This window comes from Pongo pygmaeus, chromosome 19, assembly GCF_028885625.2.
Source record: "Pongo pygmaeus isolate AG05252 chromosome 19, NHGRI_mPonPyg2-v2.0_pri, whole genome shotgun sequence".
In the NCBI taxonomy this organism is placed as follows: Eukaryota; Metazoa; Chordata; class Mammalia; order Primates; family Hominidae; genus Pongo; species Pongo pygmaeus.
This window is the reverse complement of record NC_072392.2, coordinates 71,629,552-71,645,298: the sequence shown is the minus strand read 5'-3', so window position 1 is coordinate 71,645,298 and position 15,747 is coordinate 71,629,552. Positions and strand designations below refer to the sequence as shown.

Below are 15,747 nucleotides of genomic sequence, written 5' to 3'. Positions count from 1 at the left end.
CCTCTCAGGAGTTCCCTCACTCAGACACAGAGGACTCCACTGCTGGCTCCTGGAGGAGGGGCGAGCGAGCGAGCGAGTTTGTGACTCCAGCAGCCCCAACGTCTGGGTCCCTTCTCAGGCCTGGCCTACCCTGGGGTGCAGAAGGGGGATTTTGTGGCCCTCTGCTTCCTGCCACTCTGTTTCTCTCTCCGCTTCCCTCTTCCTCTTCCCAGGGCTCCGCCTGCTATTCAGGGCCCCACTCTCATCCCGGTCTCCCTCTTAGCTCTTAGGCCACCCCTAGCCAAGGGAGAAGCCAACTTTGCATCTGCTTTTCAGCCTTGTGTTTGGGTTTCAGTGGGGTCACCTCCCGTCTTTGCAAGGTGGGGTGGGGACAGGGGGAGGCACTTTGGCCCTCAGGAAGGGTAGGGGTGCAGCTGGAATTGCAGGGATGCCACAATCTCTTTCAGATCTAATGAGCAGGAGCAGAGGCTGTGTGGAGAGTGGACACACCTCACCCGTGGGTGTTTACTGCCCTTGTGGCCTGGTCAGAGGCTGCAGGGTGGCTCCTGGACCTAGATGTTGTGAGAGACCCTTAGTGCGCTCGTTTGATTCAGTGAATATTTATGAGTAGCTCCTGTATGACAGGCCCATTCTGGGTGTGAGGGTGGAGGCTGTGATATGTCCAGATGCTCTCACTTAAAGAAGGTTCTAGACTCAGAGGCAAGACGTTAGAGAAGGTTCTAGACTCAGAGGCAAGAGGGTAGAGATGGGTGAGTCCATCTCTTTTTCAGATGAGGGGGCAGCTCAGAGAAGGAGAGGGGCTTCCCAAAGGTGCACAGCAAGGTGGCATCACAGCCAGGATCGGGACCTAGGAATCTTGGAACCCTTCCCTGCACTGGCCTTGGGACAGCCCTGGGCACCCGAGGCCCTGCCTCCCTACTGGCTCCCAGGAGAATTTCTCAAAAAGCAGCCCTCCAGTCCCCCACAGCCTCTCCACAGCTCCCACCTGCCTCCTCATAGCCCCCAGACACCCTGTGAGCCCCACCTCCAGATCTTTTTCCTGCCACTGCCAGGGATGAGTTCCCCTTGTCCTGTCTGGGCTGGACCCTCCTGGGTGCCCAGCAGAGCAGCTGACACTGACAGAGCTTTCACTGGGGCCAGGCACGCGAATTATCTCATCTCACTCACCACACTGAGGAAGGTCTATTACCCCCATGTGACAGGTAGGGAAACTGAGGCTTAATCCAAAGCCACATGGCTGGCAAGTGAGGGGCAGGACACAAGTCCAGACTGCCTCCCTCCCCACCACAAAGTGCTTCAGCCTCTCCAGCAGGCCCTTCCCTCGGCTCTAATGATGCTGCACTGTTTCCCACCCTAGTCCCTCCCTACCCAGAGCCCAGCTCCTCGGCTGTGGTGTCAGCCTCATGCCTTTATGGCCCAGCCTCCACCCCATCTCCGGGGTTGCCTGGGTCTCCAGTGGCATCGAGATGGGCTCTTTCCACCCCCCTCCCCCATTGCTCTGCAGCATGTGGGCTTGTAGAACCCCCACACCTGCATAGGGCTGTGCAGACGCTCTGTTCCTCAGCATCCTCTTCCCAGCCTCCACCCGGAGCCTCCGGGCTCTTTTCTGGGTGACTCCCTCTATTTTTTGAGATGGAGTCTTGCTCTGTCTCCCAGGCTGGAGTCCAGTGGTGTGATCTCGGCTCACTGCAGCCTCTGCCTCCTGGGTTCAAGTGATTCTCGTGCCTCAGCCTCCCGAGCAGCTGGGACTACAGGCTAATTACCACACTCGCTAATTTTTGTATTTTTAGTAGAGACGGAGTTTCACCGTGTTGGCCAGGCTGGTCTCAAACTCCTCAGCTCAGGTGATCCTCCCACGTCGGCCTCCCAAAGAGCCGAGATTACAGGCGTGAGCCATTGCACCCTGCCTGGGCGACTCTCCTTTGCCTGCCTCTTCCCTTCGTGTGCCGCACTCCTTAGCCTCTTCTCCTCACACCATGCCTTCCTCTCCTCAGGCACCAGGCACTGCTTAGTCCCTGCCCCCACCCAGGTCTCCATTCTGAGCTCCAGTCACCCACACACGCTTCCCTGGTCATCCCTAGGCTCCTCGCACGCGTGCGTCCAGACATACTGCTCCCCCGACCCCGCCGCCCCAGCCTGTACGAGGCTGCCCCAGCTGCTGTCTCCCTCAGGAAGGGTCACCCACCCGCAGCCTTCCCAAGCCCCTCCGTGCCCCTGTCTCACTTCCAGTGCTCCAGTAGCCTTTCTTATAAACATGGCTTCTTTCTCGTAAAGTAATAAATGTTTCCTGTGGACATTTTATTTTATTTTATTTTTTATTTTTTTGAGACAGAGTCTCGCACTGTCACCCGGGCTGGAGTGCAATGGCGCGATCCCAGCTCACTGCAACCTCTGCCTCCTGGGTTCAAGGGATTCTCCTGTCTCAGGCTCCCGAGTAGCTGGGATTACAGGCGCCCACCACCACGCCCGGCTACATGTTTGCATTTTTAGTAGAGATGGGGTTTCACCATATTGGCCAGACTGGTCTTGAACTCCTGACCTCGTGATCCGCCCGCCTCAGCCTCCCAAACTGCTGGGATTACAGGTGTGAGCCACCGCCACCGGCCTCCCTGTGGAAATTTTCAACAGTAAAGTATAGAGAAGCAGGGGAAAACCATCGATGTCTCGCTACCAACATGCATGGTCTTCTAAGATCTCCTTGTGACTTCTGTCACCTCTAACTGATTTCCCAAGACCTGGGGGTAGGGAGGGAACTTTGTAAAATGCAGATTTGATTGTCTCTGTGTGTGTCACACACACACACACACACACACACACCCCTGCCAGCTTAAAATCCCTGCCCCAGCCCCTGGCAGATGATAAACCCAAATCCTTCATGTACAGCCTAGGGCCCTTCACAGCAGCCTCAGCTCACCCTGCCCCTCCACCCACACCCTCGGTGTGCTCCAGCCACGTGAGTCACTGGCGGGACACGATCTACACCAGCTCAGCCTGTGGCCTTGGTCAAAGCCCTCTGTCTTCTCAGGCCCTTTCTTCGTCTGTACAATGGGGACAGAAGTATCCAGCCTGGTCCTGAGCTCACATAATGCCAGGTACAGGAGACAGCTTGGAACACCACAGTGAGCCCTACAGCGGTGGGCGGGGGCGGGGGTTGGGGGGGCGGTGCCCAAGGCCTCTCCTTCATCCAGTGAGTCTAAGCAGCTGTCTTTGACGATGTTGAGATGGAGGGGACTAGAGTGCTGGGATCAGGGACACAGAAATTGGGAGTAAGAAAGTTCTAAGATGGAGATGCATTGCAGCAGTGCCTGACCCCACAGAGTAGCCAGAGGAAGTGACTGAGGAGAAGCCCGTGAATGTTGTGCTTAAGATCCCAGGGAGGGACGGGAGCCAGGTTCCCAGGCGTGCAAGGATCAAGGCTTTGTGTAGACCTGAAGCTATGGACACCACCTCTTCTATTAGGGCTAAGAAATTTGCTGAACAACTGCTTATCTTCTCAGATGGCTGAAATGAAGAGACTTTTTTTTTTTTTTTTTTTTTTTTGAGATGGAGTCTCGCTCTGTTGCCCAGGTTGGAGTCCAGTGGCGTGATCTCGGCTCACAGCAACCTCTGCCTCCCGGGTTCAAGCGATTCTCCTGCTTCAGCCTCCTGAGTAGCTGGGATTGCAGGTGTGTGTTATCACACCCGGCTAATTTTTGTATTTTTAGTAGAGGTGGGGTTTCACCATGTTGGCCAGGCTGGTCATGAACTCCTGACCTCAAGTGATCTGCCTGCCTCGGCCTCCCAAAGTGCTGGGAGCCATTACGTCCGGCCCCAGATGAAGAGACTTTAATGAAAGGATGACAGCAGAGGACTGAGGGAGAAAACAAGGGATGCCGAGGACCCATGGACATCTCAGAGCAGGAGGCTGTGTCTCCCTGGGGGAAGGGCAGTGGGGCAGGTGTTTAGCGAGTCCCGGAGGGCGGGAGCAGCAGAGCTGTGCTGTGGAGGGTACAGCTGCTGCCTGTGACACAGCTCCCAGGAGGGAGAGAGCAGGGAAGGAACTTCACCCCACCTCCCTCTCTCTCACCCTGCCACAGACCCCACTGGCCAAACCCAGCCAAAGTCCAGTCAGCAAAGGAGTGACCAGGATCAGCCTCTCAGGGTACAGAGCAGGGCAGAAATTAGTTCTGGGAGGCCAGGGGCAGTGGCCACGCCTGTAATCCCCACTTTGGGAGGCTAAGACAGGAGGATCACTTGAGACCAGGAGTTCGAGACCAGCCTGGGCAACATACGTGAGCACCCCCCTCCCCGGTAATTGGTTCCGGGGTATGGAGAGGCAAGTGAAAGACAGATAGCATACCTGTTAGGTACCAAGTTTACAACTTTATACCTTAAAGTAAATCTGTGCTGTTACAGCTGCATCCCCACAGCACCTAGAATAGTGCTTGGCATACGTAGGCACTCAGTAAATATTTATTGAGTGAATGAGCGAATGAGTTTGCCACCAATCAGGCCCAATCCAGGTGGAAACAGCCAAAGCAAATCTGAAAGGTTAAAACGACAATCGCTATAATGGCTACCATTTGTTGCATGTGTACTGAGGGTGTTGGGCGCCGGGTCTTACACCCTGTTGGCATCATCTCGTTGTGTGCATCTGGTGCTGTGGGGCCTGTTATTCGTTTGCAGGTGAGGACATGAAGGCACAGAAAGATATGCGATTAGGGTCACATGGTTAAAAAGTGGCAGAGCTGGGACTTAAACCCAAGTTTGCCTGCTACAAATTCTGCTGTCTTAGTGCTGGATTCTGTTGCCCTGCCAGGGAGCATAACCTCGTGGATGTGAGCAAGCCTCGATGAGATCGCGCTTGTGACGAGAATTCTAGAAGGTGATACGTTAACAAAAAATGAAGGTTGAATAGAGCAATAAAGCAACACTGGGCCTCACATGTATCGGTGAGAATGCTTTCAGCTGCAAGGAACAGGAACCCTGATTCAAAATGGCATAAACAATAAGGAAAGGTATTCTGTAACCAAGAAGCCTGGAAGCAGGGGGATTCCAGGGTTGGTGAATTTAGCAGCTTGAGGATATCAGGACCCACGTTTCTTTGCATTTGGTCCCACTGTCATTTTTATTATTTTATTGTTATTATTATTATTTTTTGAGACAGAGTCTCACTCTGTCACCCAGGCTGGAGCGCGATGGCGCAACCTTGGCTCACTGCAACCTCCGCCTCCTAGGTTCAAGCGATTCTCCTGCCTCAGCCTCCCGAGTAGCTGGGATTACAGGTGCCCACAACCATGCCTGGCTAATTTTTGTATTTTCAGTAGAGACAGGGTTTCAACATGTTGGTCAGGCTGGTCTCGAACTCCTGACCTCGTGATTTGCCCGCCTCGGCCTCCCAAAGTGCTGGGATTACAGGTGTGAGCCACCACACCCGGCCTATTTTATTTTTATTATTATTTATTTATTTATTTTTTTTTTTTTTTGAGATGGAGTCTCGCTCTGTCACCCAGGCTGGAGTGCAGTGGCACAATCTCAGCTCACTGCAACCTCCACTTCCTGGGTTCAAGCAGTTCTCTTGCCTCAGCCTCCCAAGTAGCTGGGATTATAGGTGCCTGCCACTGCCCCCGGCTAATTTTTGTATTTTTAGTAAAGATGGGGTTTCACCATGTTGGCCAGGCTGGCCTTGAACTCCCGACCTTGTGATCCACCCACCTCAGCCTCCCAAAGTGCTGGGATTACAGGTGTGAACCACCGTGACTAGCCTTATTTTTTTTGTTCTTTTTTTTTTTCTTTTTGAGACGGAGTCTAGCTCTGTCGCCCAGGCTGGAGTGCAGTGGTGTGATCTCTGCTCACTGCAAGCTCTGCCTCCCGGGTCCACGCCATTCTCCTGCCTCAGCCTCCTAAGTAGCTGGGACTACAGGCATCTGCCACCACGCCCGGCTCATTTTTTGTATTTTTAGTAGAGACGGGGTTTCACCCTGTTAGCCAGGATGGTCTCGATCTCCTGACCTCGTGATCTGCCCGCCTCGGCCTCCCAGCGTGCTGGGATTACAGGCATGAGCCACCGAGCTCGGTCTTATTATTAATATTTTTGAGATAGGGTCTTACTCTGTCACCCAGGCTGGAGTGCAGTGGCATGATCTCTGCTCACTGCAGCCTCAACCTCTCCAAGCTCAATCCATCCTCCCGCCTCAGCCTTCCAAGTAGCTGGACTGCAGGTGGCGCCATCATGCCTCACTAATTTTTTGTATTTTTGGTAGAGATGGGGTTTTGTCACATTGCCCAGGCTGGTCTCAAACTCCTGACCTCAGGTGATCCACCCACCTAAGCTTCCCAAAGTGCTGGGATTACAGGCATGAGCCACCAAGCCCGGCTTCACACAGCTGTTTTTATTTATTTATTTAAATTTGTTTTTGAGATAGAGTCTCTCGCTCTGTCGCCCAGACTGGAGTGCAGTGGTGCGATCTCGGCTCACTGCAACCTCCACCTCCCTGGTTCAAGCGATCTTCCTGCCTCAGCCTCCCAAGTAGCTGGGATTACAGGCGCACGCCACCATGCCTGGTTAATTTTTGTAATTTTTGGTAGAATTGGGGTTTCACTGTGTTGGCCAGGCTGGTCTCAAACTCCTGGCCTCAAGTGATCTGACCGCCTAGGCCTCCCAAAGTGCTGGGATTACAGGCATGAGCCCCGCCTCACACAGCTGTTTTTAGAAGCTGGAGAATCTTTCCCAGAAGTCTCCAACAGACCACACCTCTTATCTCACTGCCCATTCCTAAATCAGTCACTGGCAAGGAGAAAGGAATTTCTCCAATTGCCATAGATTTTGTCATGATCCCCACATCCCCCACTTTGGGCTGGGGAAAGCCCAACTTCTTCTGATGGTTCAATACCTGATCCAGGCAGGGCTTAGCAAGGAAGGAGGGCGTGGGGGCTAGGGAGGGTGGCCTTGGGAATGGCCCTGGAGGTGGAGCCAGCGGGGTCTGTAGAGTCAAGAGGTTCCACACTTGTCTGGACATCTGGGCGTCAGAGTGTGAAGGGCCTCGGGAACATGGACCCAGCGAGAGCAGGTGGCCAGCTCTTATCCCCAGGCAAGAGGGAGGTGTGCAGGGTGATGCCTTCTGGGACCAGCTCAGTGCTCCATGCCTCCCCCAGCTGAAAGCTGGACATATGTGAGGTTTCTGCCTTGCCACGAAGGTAACAAAGTTCTGCTTCTCTGGACATAATTGGAACCAGCAGGGGAGGATGGTGGGTGAAAGGAAATGACAGGAACCTTCAGATACAGCAGCTGTGTCACCTGAGAAGGGTTAGCAGCACAGGCTGGGGTCACCGGGCACAGCTGGATGTGCTCCCTCAACTTCAGGAGAGTGGATTGTGGACGGTGTGGCCAGAGTCTCCCAGGAGGGAAGATGGCCCGAGAGGATTTTAGAAACTACATGCTTGCAGAAGTGGTCTCCATGAAGAAGCGGGACGGGGACGAGGCATCCCCGTAAACTGGTGGAGCTGGATGTCTAAAGGTCTTGCACTGGCTGTTGGGGGGAGAAGGGGTACCTCAACTGGGTGAAGGCACGTCACCTGCCTGAATACAGGAGCCAGGTGGTGGTGCCGGAAGACAAGTGTTCCCAAGACCAAAGCTTGGAATGGAATGAGGCTCTTGAAAAATGCTGAAGGGGTAGGAGCAGAAAAAGCAGCTTTTACCTAGAAAGATCAGTTCAGAGGGAAAAGGACAACCGGGGAGAATCAGCACCTTGCCGGGGGACATGGTGAGGTGTGAAGAGACATCTGGGGGAGCTGGGCAGTGCTTCCCTCCCACCTGGCTTTGGGGGAAAGACCTTTAAATGGGAAAGGCTAGAGCAGAGGAGAGGCAGGACTGAGCCCAAGGTAAGTGACACAATGGTCAGAGAGCCTCTGGTTCCCATTGGATGAGTTTGTCTCCAGGCCCAGGTACTGGGGGCACAGAGAGGGCAGGGGCCATGCCTGACACATGCTGAGGACTGCGTGAATCTGACAACCCTGTGGCTGGGCCCTGGACCCCCTAGAACTCCCTTGAGTAATGGATGAGCAGAGGAGAGGGGTTAGAAAACCCAAACAGGGCCAGGCGCGGTGGCTCACGCCTGTAATCTCAACACTTTGGGAGGCCGAGGTGGGCGGATCACCTGAGGTGGGGAGTTCGAGACCAACCTGGCCAGCATGGAGAAACCTCGTCTTACTAAAAATACAAAATTAGCCAGGCATGGTGGCGCATGCCTGTAATTCCAGCTACTCGGGAGGCTGAGGCAGGAGAATCGCTTGAACCCGGGAGGCGGAGGTTGCTGTGAGCCAAGACTGTGCCATTGTACTCCAGCCTGGACAACAAGAGCAAAACTCCGTCTCAAAAAAAAAAAAAGAAAGAAAGAAAGAAAAAGAAAACCCAAATGGGGAACTTTCGCTTTAACTTAAATAAACAAATAAATAACAAAACAAACAAACAAAAAAACAGGGCCTCATTCTGTCACCCAGGCTGGAGGGCAGTGGTGCAGTCACAGCTCACTGCCACTTCTACCTCCTGAGCTCAGGCCATTCTCCCACCTCAGCCTCCAGAGAAGCTGGAACCACAGGCACACACCATCACACTCAGCTATTTAAAAAACTTTTTTTTTTTTTTAGTAGAGACGAGGTCTCGCCATGTTGCCCAGGCTGGTTTTGACTTCCTGGGCTCAAGCAATCCTCCTGCCTCAGCCTCCTAAAGTGCTGGGATTACAGGTGTGAGCCACCACACCTGGCCCTTGTTTTGATTCTCATAAAAGGGAAATGTAGATGGCAAACTACACTGTGGTGAGCAAAACCCAGGTGAATCGTGGAACCAACCATCTGTGCACCTGTAAAGGAGAAATGGTGATTGCAGCCGGCGCTGGTTCTTCACTGTGAGCCAGGCAGGCTGCTGGAGACAGGGCTTGCTTTAGACTCTAGCTTCTCCACTGCAAGGCATCTGAGAAAACTCCGTAGCAGCAGGGTGATAGTACAGGGAAGTGAACGACCCTGCCCAGACCTAACCTCAGGGTGGTCTCTGGTGACTCGCCACAGCGCCCTGTCTTATCTTTTGGATCTTTTTTTAAATCTGGGTGATTCAGTTCTCACACTAGTAGCTAAGCAAGGCCAGGAGGGACAGTGAATACAATTACAAGGAGAAACCTGGGTCTGTGTAGCCTTAATCCAGTGGATCTCAAAGGTAAGTGTGCAGCAGAGGCACCTGGGGCACCTGCTTAAAATGCATATTCATGAGCCCACACAAGAGATGGATTCTGGAGGGGAGCCCAGGAATCTGAATTCACGATGCATGCCACAGGGTGTCCCCTGGAGGTGATGAGGTAATGCACGTAGCTCTCAAACCGCACTTTGGAGACCGCAGCTGCAGAGGAAAAGCCTCCAGGACCGGTGGAGTCGCGGGAGTCCACGAAGGTGGAAGGAGCATGAGGGGTCAGTTCTGACCACTAGAACTGACCAGTGAGGGCAGGACGAGTCACAAGGGAGTAGCCTCCTGTTACCAACTGGGGCGACAAGCGCTTGCAGGGCGTGCAGTGGGGCCTCCTGCACTGGGCGGGAGGCTGGTGCGCCTTCTTCCCAGATTTCCAGGTGGTGGTGGTGGTGGAGGGGGTCTTTGAAGTGTTTATTCCCCCCGGGAGGATAAGCCCCCTCCTCTGTTGCCACCAGGATGAGGCTGGAAGGGGCTCCGGCTGTACAGTGGGCCAGTTGGGACTAGGAGCCTTTCCCCACCCTGTCCTCCTCCCCCGCAGGGCTTGTGCCCCTGTCCCAGCTAACGTTTCACTTCTTCTTCCTCCCCTCCCCTGCCATCCCCCACCCCCACCTCCCCGTCTGCCCATCCTGGGCGCGGCCTCTTCTGTGCTTCTCTGGTCACTCCCTGCTTCTCTCTCTGCTCTCAGTAACTATGGGCCTGCCCTCTGACCACCCAGGCCCTTTGTCCAACCTCGTGCCCCCCTCCCCCCCTTTTCTGCCCCCGCCCCTCCCCATTCAAGGGACCCCTCTCTCCAGATGCCCCTCTGGCTTCTTCCTTTTGCAGTTAATTTCCTTGGATTTGTGGAGGTTTTCCACTTTTAAAACTTCAGCTGGGGGCCAGCTTGGAGGCGCTCCCTTCCACTCTCTGACCCCTGACCCCTGTTTTTGTTCCAGGCCACTAAACCATCTAAAGAGATGAGCGGGTCGAATGAGACCTCGAGCCCAGTCTCAGAAAAGCCCTCGGCTTCCAGAACCTCTATCCCTGTATTGACTTCCTTTGGGGCAAGGAATTCTTCCATCTCCTTCTAGAAGCCCCTCACCCCGCTGCCCCGCCTGTCCCCCTCCCTCACTCCTGCCATTTCTCCCCTCTCTTCCCTTCATCTCCACCCCACCCCACCCTACTCTCCAGACCCCCTGAGGGGTGTGCCCTGAAGAGGAGGGTGCGGCCCTCCTCAGCTCCCTCTACCCATCATCTGTTGGTGTTTTTGGTTTTTTTTTTTGTTTTTTTTAACAATTAACTTTTAATTATCTTTTTTTAAACAGTAAAACTAAAAACCAAACACACCACCTTCCTTGATCTGTTCCCAGCTGGCCTCTCGCTGGCCGCACCTGTCACGTCTCTCCCTCTTCTCTTTCACCACTCTTTCCCCCAGTCCATCCTGAAGCTCCTGCACCCCTTTCCCACCTTCCCCTCACTTCCCAAGAATACTCCAAACAAACTCTGAACCACGGAGACTTGGAGCAGTGGGAGACCCCTCTCCCGTTTCTCGGTACCTTCCTGGAGGAACGCGGGGACATCGGACCAACCCATACATCAAGCCGGAGAGCGGGGCTCAGGGAGACTGGCCTTGGAGACGCCCCACTCCCTGTCTAAGCTCGGACAAGACTGTGACCGCCTCTGTGGCTGCTCTGCCTCCTCGCACTCACACCCCAGTGGGCCTGGAGTAGAGACGGACAGGCTGGAGACGAGGCCGGGCTTTGAGAGGCCTCAGGGTGGGTGCGAGGCCATGGAGTCTGTGTCCCTGGGGAGGCGCTGGCCTCCTGGGCCTCGCCGTCCAGTGGGGAGTGGAGGGCAGAGGCCCTTTGGTCTGCTGGCTGTGGAGAGTGGGTCCCACGGACAGCCGGACATCAGGGACACTGCCTTGGGAGAGGGCCGCCTGGACGGGTATTTGGTTCTTTTAGTTTCCTGATTTAGCACTTTAAATGGCATTAACTTATTTAATGCGGGTGGGGTGGGCAAGAATGAGGGCCTAGAAAACCAGGTTTTGTGGCCTGCAGTTGGGGGAAGGGTCTGGTTTGAGGGAAATGGGAGGGTCGAGAGGGGCTTGATGGGGAGCACTGAAGACACCTGGGACCCGCAGGTGGGGTGACTTGACCTTCAGTCATCCTCTTGGCGATTTGAGGGTTTTCCCGGGAAAGGATGAGACGTAGTTTTTCAATGGGGCTCTGGTGACCCGGTGAGATGTCTGAAGGTCCCTGAGGCCTGACCATCCAGCCAGCGCCCCTGGCCTGTGGACGCCCTGCCTGCCCTGCAGAGGCGGTTGGCAGTGCTGCCTGGCTTTTGGCCGGGTCCTGGGGAGGCAGAGAGAGGCCAATTTTGGTTCTCACTCCTGGCCCCCCAGAGGGCACAGTGAGGAGCCAGTAGGGAGAGGATAGGAGAAGAGGAGGAGGAGGAGCGGGGTCCCCGGCAGCAGTATTCCCACTTGGAGCACAAAGTGAAGCAAGCACAGGGGAGGGGGACTAGAATCAGTCCCTCACAGCAAGCACAGAAAGGAGGAGTTGTGCAGAAGGCAGAGCCCCCCCACCCCAGCCCCTGGGGCCGGGCTGGGGAAGGTCCGCACTTGGGGAGAGCGGGGAGCTGTTGAAGGTTTGGGGGGAGGGGAAACGGGTTGTGTTTCTTCATTTCTTTTTTTTGTTTTTGCCTTTGTTGGTTCATCCTTGTTTTCTAGCTTTGGATCATTTTTGTACCAAGGCGAGCAAGCCTTTTTGAAAAATAACAAAAGAGGAAAAAAAAATCCCTCCTGAAAAAAAAAAACCCTGGAAAATAGAAAAAAAAAAGGACCTCATAAATGATGCAATTACTTTTAATTGCAGGCAACTCTTTACATTTAAGTGAAGTGTCTTAACATTTTATATTGTTTTAAAAATATATTTACATATTATATATATAATATACGTAATATAAATATATATAAATATTTAAAAAAGAAAAAAAAAAGAAAACCACGGCACTCTCCCTGGCCACTGTTTTGGCGGGGGAGGGGGGCTGGGGGGCGGGCACGTCGGCCTGTCTTCTGTGGTCCCAGTGAAATGGTCTGGTTTGATTTGGCTGTACAGAGACCCCCTGACTTGGGAGGGGAGGGGGGAGTGGTGCCCCCTCCTCCCTCCACTCCATTACTCTCTGCTTGCTACTTCGCTTGCCCCCAGCTCCCACCCTCAGCCCTGTGACTGGAATGTGTGCCCCACCGTCATTGTCCTGAGTTGAATGTCCCTTTGTAGGGGAGGTGGGGGGGGGGGGCAGTGTCCATCCACGAAGGGGCAGAAGGAGGAAGCCATGTGCCCTGCCCCACCCGCTCGGGTGAAGCCCAGTGGGGTTTGCATCTTTCTTTCCCTTTGGTTCCTGCACATTTATGGGCTGGGAGGCATCCGTGTGGAATCGCGTGCAGCCTGTGTGTGTGCTGGCACGAGCCCATGCACTGTGTGTGCAGATGCATGGGGCCTGCACCCACAGGCATGGCTGAGCACATGTGTGGGGGAAGGCGTGGGCACATAGGTGCATGTAACCTGTTCGGGCATTGGCACGTGCCTACCTGCATGTTAGCGTGAGAGGAGCTTTGTGTGTGAGAACATGTGTAATGTGTGTGCAGACATGCCTAGCGCCAGAGACTTGTATGTGGGCCACGTACATGTGGATAGAGACGCATACATGGAGGTGCATGTGATCTGTGTCTCCGAGTGTGTGTGTGCACGTATGTGTGCTGGTGCAGACCCAGGTGTGTGGGTGTGCCTCTGTGTGCGTGTGTTCCATCATCCCTGCACCACTGGCTCCAGATCCCTTCCTGAGCCCCCGTCCCCGCTGGCCCTCTCACAGCCTGCAGCACATCAGTGCCCCCAGCTGCATGCGCCTCGCTGCTCTGTCCATCAGTGTGTGCTTGACCAAGAGAAAACTAAGACGTCTCCGGGGACCCCTGTACCTGGTCCTCTCAGCCCCCGCCCACTGTGCTGTGTTACTCGCATGGGGGGTTTCCTGCCCCTTCCACAATATGCTGTTTCCCCAGGAGCCTCAGGCCTGAGGCTCTGAGTGGGGTCCCCAGGGGGCCCCCCGGGGTGAGCCCCGGCTCCACACCCTGCCCCATCCACCCTGTAGGGCCCATGTTGGTGTAGCAGTGATGGCTTCTGTGGATATTCTGTGACCTCTGTCGGTGTAACTTGACAATTTCTAAATGGAAAAGGGTTGCTGTGTTTTCTCTGTCTCTCTTTTTTAATGTCCTTTTTTCTTCTCCGCACCTCCCTGCTCTCTTTCCTTTTCAGTTTTTCTAGCCAAGTGTTTGGGGCTTTAATAAAACTTGTTTCTTTTTCCTCTCCTGGATCTCCTTCCTATAGGCTGATGTCTCATTATTTCTCTGCTTCACCCTGGAGGATCTGGAAGGTGCTGGGATGGGGGGAGGTGGCAGGTGGGGAATCCCTGGCAGCCACTGGCCTTCAGCTGGCAGAGCATGAGGGGGAGGACAGAACAGGGCCCCTGGGATTAGCCATGTGGGGTAGTGTACACCAGTAATCCCAGCTACTCAGGTGGCTGAGGCATGAGAATCGCTTGAACCCAGGAGGTGGAGGTTGCAGTGAGCCGAGATCGCACCACTGCGCGCCAGCCTGGGTGACAGAGCGAGACCCTGTCTCAAAAAACAAAAACAAACAGTTCTCGGCTTGGCATTCCAGGAGGTGTCCTGCCTAATCCTCACAACCATCGGTGAGGTAGCTACCGGCACTACCTACTCAGGCAAGTGACAAAGCTCAGAGATGTTGGGCATCTTACCCAGAGTCATACAACTGGTAGGTTGTAGACAAACCTGTAAGTTTGAATCCAGCTCTGCCTGACACCAAAGCCCACGGTTACCCTAAAACCAAGCAGTGCTGATGACCTCCAGCAGTCCCCTGAATTGGGTCTCAGCCTCCTGCCCTTTGAGTGAGATGACCCTTGGTGGGGGTCCACCCATCTTTTCTTTCTTTTCTTTTCTTTTTTTTCTTTTTTTTAGACAGGGTCTCCCTCTGTCACCCAGGCTGGAGTGCATGATTACAGCTCACTATAGCCTCAACTTCCCTGGGCTCAGGTAATCGTCCCATCTCAGCCTCCTAAGTAGCTGGGACTACAGGTGCCTGCCACCACACCTGGCTACATTTTTTGTATTTTTTGTAGAGAAGGTTGCGCCATGTTGCCCAGGCTGGTCTCGAACTCCTGAGCTCAAGTGATCTGCCCACCTCGGCCTTCCAAAGTGCTGGGATTACAGGCGTGAACCACCGAGCCCGGCCACACCCATCTTTTCTAGATGCAGCAGCTTTCAAACCCGTAAAGCGGTAACAATACAAAATGCATTCGACACTTCTATGCTTTAGGTATGTACACACATATGCACAAACAGCCACAGCAAAGTGGCACCTGCTACACAGAGCACCATGGTGTATGCCATGGGTCCTGATTGGATTTTACAGGCTTTCCTGGAATTCTGAAGGCTGTGCCACTGTTCCAGCATGTTCTAAGAGTCCCCGAGGCTGCCCTCCAGCTGTTCTGCGTGGCTGAGGGCTGGCATGTTACTGAATCTCTTCTCTCCTCTCAGCATCACTTCACTTCCATCCCTGAAGGTAGTGACCATGTCCTGGAGCCACAATCTTCCAGCCATCACAGGGGCCCCAGTTGCTCACTCTTCTCCTAAAGACCTCTTTGGAAACAGAGGGCAGCGACCTGCCTACTGTCTGCAGGGAATGCCCCTCCGTGAGTCACCCACCCACCAAAGCCCAGCAACCCTTGAGACTCTCAGAAAGCCAGTCCCCAGCCTGCCCGTAGCCCATCCCTATGTCCTTTTTAGAATGTCAGCAGATCTTGCCTTCTCTCTGCCATCCTATTCCCCAAAAACTGGGAGAGGAGCCAAAAAACCCCCTCCCAGAATCACTGCACTCATGACAGTTCAAGATCAAGTAACAAACGGAACCATCTGCTGCACGCCTGTAAGGAAGCCTGCGCTCATTCACCTGCCAGATGCCTATCCAGGATGCACTCCCTGCAAGGTGCTGCTCGTCCACTCCTTGGGGCTGGGGCTCTGTCTGGCGGGGGAGCTGCCAGGACAGCCAGCAGACAGAACAGACACCCGAGCTCAACCAAGGCAGGTGCTGGGAGCACACAGGAAAGAGGCCAGTGACAGGTGTGGCGGGGAGTAGCAGGGTCAGTCACATTTGAGAGGAGACCTTGTGGGTGGGTGAGGAGTGGGCTTTGGGGGTGCTGGTGGCTGAGGGTCCCAGGCACAAGGCCCTGGGTGGGATGTAACCAGTGGGTTCTGGAAAATGAAGGAAATCCAAGAAGAGTGAGGAGGGGAAAGTGCAGCGTGGTGGGCAGAAGCCCCCTCATGTGAGGCCTTATGGGCTGTGGTAAGGAAGGTGCCATGGAAAACAATAGGAGGGTTTAAAGTAAGAAAGTGTCATGAACTGACATGTTGTTTCAGAAGTTGTCTCAGAGTGGGCTGGGCGTGGTGGCTCATGCCTGTAATCCCAGCACTTAGGGAGGCC

The 15,747-nt window shown here is 54.3% G+C and overlaps 1 protein-coding gene across 7 annotated transcripts in view; it reads left to right on the top strand.

Annotated features, from left to right (window-relative positions):
• The window catches only part of SRCIN1 (SRC kinase signaling inhibitor 1), a 74,682-nt gene extending 61,121 nt beyond the window's left edge, over window positions 1–13,561 (top strand). For 3 of the 7 annotated variants that reach the window (XM_054456428.2, XM_054456423.2, XM_054456422.2), the window contains one exon: window positions 9–3,114. In XM_054456428.2, coding sequence (XP_054312403.2) covers window positions 9–269 — 261 coding nt within the window. In that variant the 3' untranslated portion in view covers window positions 270–3,114. Of the gene's footprint in view, window positions 1–8; window positions 3,115–4,798; window positions 4,921–9,899 lie in introns of those variants that run through there. The other 4 variants (XM_054456429.2, XM_054456425.2, XM_054456432.2 and 1 more) reach the window with 3 other exon arrangements.
• Window positions 13,562–15,747: the final 2,186 nt, after the last annotated feature.